At 59.0% G+C, this 5,737-nt stretch overlaps 1 protein-coding gene across 1 annotated transcript in view; it reads left to right on the forward strand.

The window, feature by feature from the left end:
- MYT1L (myelin transcription factor 1 like) overlaps nt 1-5,737 on the forward strand; it is a 142,368-nt gene that overhangs the window by 126,341 nt on the left and 10,290 nt on the right. Inside the window, 1 exon segment of the mRNA XM_007469249.1 lies at nt 4,392-4,483. Coding sequence (XP_007469311.1) covers nt 4,392-4,483 — 92 coding nt within the window.

Genomic DNA, 5,737 nt, shown 5'->3' on the forward strand with positions numbered 1-5,737 from the left:
GAGCCTGTGCTCCGCAATGGGAGAGGCCACAGCAGTGAGAGGCCCGCGTACCGCAAAAAACAACAACAACAACAACAACAACCGTGATTTGTCATCAGACAGAAAAGGACAGAAAGAACATTATAAGTTATGATATTCATAATCCAAAAAACATTCAGAGAACAAGAAAGATCTCTTTAAAAAATAAAAGGCAAGTAAGACTTAAAAATCCACATAGAAAGTTAGAATACAAAGCTGAGGAGCTCTCCCTTAAATTATAAAGAGGTGAGAAAAGAAGATAATATTTTAAAAGTAGAGAAACAATTCATGTGATTTAATAACCAACAGCTAGGAGTTTCTGAAAAAGTAGGGAGACGAGAGAAAATGGAAGAAAGAAAATGATCAAAGAAGGAAACCAGAAAAACCTCCAGGACCAAAAGTCTTGAGTTTTTGAGAGCTTGAGAGTTTTGAGTTTTGAGAAGATCTTGGGTTTTTGAGTTTTGAGAAAGACCTCGCGAGTAACCAGTGCAGTGAAGGGGAGGTGCCCCATCGGCCGAGCTGCCCCCAGAGGAACGGCCACAGGAGGAGCCTGGGGGCTTCCTGGGGACTGCAGGACCACCCCTCCCCAGCACCCAGGCCTCCCCGCCCAAAGTACCAGCCTCGCTGTCATAAACAAACGTCATTATCAGCCACACCAGAGGGACACTCGCCCAAGAGATGAACTTGGGAGCCCCCTCGATTCAGCAGTGTCGCTCACAACACTGTCAGGAAAAGTACACCTGAGGAAAGAGCCTCCTAAGGGACATCCCTGTAGGTTGTCTGACTCCGTACCTGCTTTCACCCGCCCAGCAGTGGTGCTGAGCGCCCTTGGGCTCAGCAGTAATTCCAGGCAAGAAGGGGGGGTCAGAAGAGTATGAGCCACTCAGCCCCCCATCCTTGGCGGGGAGACCCCAGCAATCCTGTGATACCCACCAGCTGGGACCCGGGTGCTCGCAAAAGCCTAATTCCTCCATAATGCCATCAAAATGCATGGATGGAGGGGAATCAAGCAGGAGAAATAAAGCGATTGCAAAGCGTGCTACTCTCCTGTCTGACCCACAGCCCCTGCAAATTAACGCCTGCAACTGGGAGACCCCGTCTGTTCTAAGGCCCAGGTGGGCACAGAGGCTCCTGCCCTAACGCTTCCCTCCCTCCATGGCTCAGGGCATGCTTTCGACACCAAATATGTTTTCGGAGAAACTCAGAATGTTGCGGGGGGATAAGCTCCAAATCCACATCTTGGGCTGAGAAGGAACCACAAGGACACCCCTTCGCACTGAGATGGGAGCAGTTCAGACAAATAATCTGGGGGCAGAAATTCCATGGGGATCAGAGGACACCCTGTGCCCCCAACACATCCCCCTGTGGTCTCAGGAAGCAAATTCAAAAGTGGCTGCTCCGGTGAGCGTGACGTGTGCCCTCGGTGTTAACGCTGGTTCCCTCGCTCAGCGTCTGCCTGCAGTGCCCGCCCCTGAGAGTCCCCAATGTTACGACGCAGAGGGTAACAGTAGTGCAGTGCCCGTCACCAGGAATCAGCTGGTGACACGTCCACAGTGCTACGATACAGAGGGTGGCATTAGCATGGGAATCTATGCTGTACAGGGAGGTATCACGTCCTTACTAGAGGATCAATGGTGAAATCGTAAATAGTGAAAAAAACAAGGTACATAACAGCCCACCCGCTGTTCTCTCTTCTTGGGAGAGAGCCTGAGTCACAGGGGCCTTTCACACCGGGGTCCTGTATTCTCAATTCCCGAGCCACTCTGGGCCCTGAGCAAACACCAGAGCAACACACCCCACGCGCTCTTGAATTTCTTACTTTCCTCCCAGTGGACTCCCGAAATAACCAACCCCCTCCCAGAAATTTTTACTTATTGATCTATTTTCAAGGGTGATGTTCTCCTGAAGGAAGTGCCACTCGGGGGGGATGTCCTCATAAAACACTGGGCCTCCGTCTCCTCTGTCCCTTCCTGAAGCCCTGGGCAGCGTCTGCCCGGAGCCTCCCAGGAATTCCTGGTGGAGCCTGGGCCAGACGTCTGGGGCCCCAGAGGTGGGTGCTGGTGCAGACACGGGTTAACTCTTTGCTGCCTGGAGCCTGGAGCCTGGTTTTAATTAGAAGCATCTCCATAAGGGCCGCTGGGTCTCCGCTTCAGGACTCTCCTCTCACCACACCAAGATCCCCCCAGGGTCGCTCCCTGGCAGGACTCGGGCAGGGGACTTTGCCCTGAGATCCTGGACCGGCGCAGACCCAGGGCACCCGGTGCGGTTGGCTCTGGCCGCCACTAGATGGCACTGCGCCCTCGCCTGGCACCCGCCACCCGGCACCGGCGCCCGGCCTGCTCTGGACACTTCCAAATTTGACCCAGGCTGGGATGCAGTCACTGGATCGGAATGGGAGGAACACGGTGCAGGCGTGTTTGCACAGAACACCTCCTTCCCCGGGCCTGTCTGTGTCTCCTAATTTAGTTCCCAGCTCTGGCTGAAGGGCGTTATTTGTCATTCTCGGCTGGCAGTTCAGTTAACTGGAAGCTAGAAGAAGCAACTGGAGACTGAAATCTGGTCTGACCCTCAACGTGGGTCCAGGAGTCTGTTTGAAACTGTTTCCAGGCCATCCTGCTGCTGCACATCCGGGTTTGGGCCCCGCCAGCCTGGTGATGGATGCGAGGAGACACCCGAGTCCCTCACTCCACTGGCTTCCGCGCAACTGGGCTTCCTTCTCGTTACTTTCCACCCTCACTCTGTCCTGTAGCCCCCTCTCCCACTTCTGTTCAGGTAGGAGAATCGGGGTGGGCAGCCACCCGCTGTGCACAGCTTCCAATCCACAAGCATCCGGGAGCCCCTGGGCACGCCTGGCGACGTGCTGCCTCCGAGCAACAGGCCCCAGGGATGATGGCCCCAATGACCACTAACAGGATGCTGTGTCACCCTCTGGGATGACATCCCACTGCCCCTTCCCCTGTAAATATAGAAGCTCCGTGAGCAAGCGCAGGGCTCCGTGAGGTTCTGGAAGAGCAGTGGGCACGGCGGTCACTCGGCCTCTCGGGGAGAGTCCTGTACAGTTGCCAGACGCAAGCGTCTCCTCGAACCAGCACCTCAGAACTTCCTTGTGAGAACATTTGTTGTACAAAGGTGTCCTCCCCCAAAACACCTGCTAAAATCCCCATCAGAAAAAGTATTAGAAAATGTATCTGAAGAGACATTCAGAAGGCCTCCCTGTATAAACGCAGATGTCCCACGGATGTTGCCTAGTGACCGTGTAAGTGTCACTCTCTGAGGACAGGGTCCGTCTAGCCCTGAAAATGCAGACGAAATACAAAATGATACACGCGGTATGAATATACGTAAAATATTATAATATACACTGGCTTACATTTCGCCTGCATATGAAGCGCCAGAGGGACCCTGACAACGGTGCAGTGGGGTCCTCCTGTGTGGCCCCTTGAGGTCGTAGCCAGGCGAGGGGCGAGGGGTGCGGAGGCCCAGGCTTGGCCCCCGCGGAAGGTGCTCAGATGGCCGTCCTCAACACGGACCCAGAAAGAAAGAAAGAGGGAGGGAGGCGTCCTGCAGAGACGCTGCCCAGACCAGGTCCCAGCTTAGGGCGCAGAGCACACGTGGACCCGGCGGACGGCCATTCACGAGGTTAGGAGGCAGATGGGGGCGTGCGGACCCCGACAGGTGAGGGTGTTGGCACACGTTTCAGACCCAGCCCAGGTGAGACACTGACGCTGAGGCTCTGTTTGGGGGTTTCTCCCAATTAACTACGGGGAAGGGGCCCCGGTGAGTAGGGATGGAGACTGGGTGGTAGCCATCACTCGTCCCCTTCTACTTTTGCTTGTCTGACATTAAGTTTTGAATCCAATCCTTCTGTGAGTTTGAGACTTTCCACAATAAGGAAGCTTTTTATATTTTTACTTACTTTTGGCCGAGCAGCACGGCGTGTGGGATCTTAGTTCCCCGACCAGGGGTCGCACCTGAGCCCCCTGCAGTGGAACGGAGGAGCCCTATCCGCTGGACCGCCGGGGGAGTCCCAATAAGGAAGTTTGTTAAAGTGAGATAGGCGCTCCCTAAGAGTCCCGGGGGCCCTCAGAGGGCTCATCTCCCTCCCGCCCGAGCCCCAGCGGTCAGACCTCGCCCCAGGCCACACTGCGGCCCTGTGCTTCGCGTCGCCCCGAAGCCCGCCATCCACAGACCCCTGCCTGCGGGCGCAGCCGGCCCTGCCCACCTTCCGCTCTGGCTCCCCACGTGCAGGTGGCCCTTTGCCGGCAGCCAGCCCAGTCGGGTGGCGTGGGGGCCTGCAGCTCGCGGAGGTTCCCCCTGCGGGCCCGGGGGCACCCCGAACCTGCGGCTAACTCCCCCTCCCGTCTCGTCCCCAGCTTGTCGGGATGCCCGCGGGCCACGTCGGCCATGAAGAAGGCGAAGCTGTCGGGAGAGCAGATGCTGACCATCCGGCAGCGCGCCGGCGACGGTAACCGCAGCGCCGCGCGCCGGAGCCCCAGCGCAGCCCCGCCCCCGGGCAAAGCCGGCCCACGCGGGGGGGTGGGGGGGGCGACCCTCCACGGCCCCCAGCGCCGGGCGCCGAGTCAGGGGCCCTCGGGCCACACGCGGCCCACGGCTGTCTCCCTTGCCCTCACTCTGGGGCAGGAGCTGGCGTCCGCCTGCCTGCGCAGCCCTCCTTCCGGACGCTCCCTGGCCCGCCGCAGGAGGCGCGCAAAGATGCGGGCGGAGCGCACGCGGGGGCTCGGGCCTCGGAGCCCGTCCCAGCCCGGCCTCGGGGCCCTGGGCCCACACCACAGTCAGTTTGTGACCCCAGACCAGCGCTCGCGGTGCTTTCAGGGCCACGGGGAGGGGAGGAGGGCCTGAATCTCCGGCCACTTTCCCGCGAGGCCCATCCTCTCTGCCTTCCCCTCGTGGCTCAGCCATGAGTAAGGGTCCTCTTCACAGTCTGTGGGGCGCTGCGTTTGCTGAATTTTTGTGTTTTCCCGTTGGAGACGCCACTGTCGAAAAGGCCCCCAGAGCAGGACAGGGGTGCCATCTGGTGTCCTGGGCATAAGGAGGCCGTGACACGCCTTAGGGAGGAAGCCCGCGTCCGACAGGCTGCTGGGCGAGACTCCGGTGTCAATGAAGCTGCACACACTAAATGAGGGCGTGTCTTTCACAGAGACACACACGCTGATGCGCTAATGCCCGTATTGCCACCAGAGGCTCACGGGGGCGTGACCGCGTGTGTCCCTGGGAGCTGAGGTCCAGCGGTCACTAGTGCAGTGTTTGCAGCGATCGAGAGGACAGAGCTCACGCTGACGGAGGCCAGTGCAATTGTCATCCCTCAGCAGAGTGGCCTGTGAGAGGCTCCCCCTCCCAGCCCCTCAGGGGACTTTGTGAGGGACGGGGGCTCGGGCAGAGCGGGGCCTACGGTGAACGCGCCTCCCAAGCTCCGTGCTCCCCAAAGGAACCAAGTGCCGAGAAACGCGGGTCGCCCCCGTGCCGGAGGCCTGGACCCGCCGCAGGTAGCTCGGGCCCCGGGACTGGGTGGCGGATGGGGCCGACCCCTCCCCCTCCGCTTCCCGGGCTGCCCCACACCCAGGATCCACACAGACAAGGACCCAACCCTGATGCGCTCCCAGCCTGGAGACACCTGGGGCCCGGCCGCTGTCCTGAGGCCTCCACAGCTCACTGGACACTCATTCTCGGTCCTGAGGACAGCATGAGGGGGTCAGCAGGA

This window comes from Lipotes vexillifer, unplaced genomic scaffold, assembly GCF_000442215.2.
Source record: "Lipotes vexillifer unplaced genomic scaffold, Lipotes_vexillifer_v1.1 scaffold356, whole genome shotgun sequence".
NCBI lineage: Eukaryota > Metazoa > Chordata > Mammalia > Artiodactyla > Lipotidae > Lipotes > Lipotes vexillifer.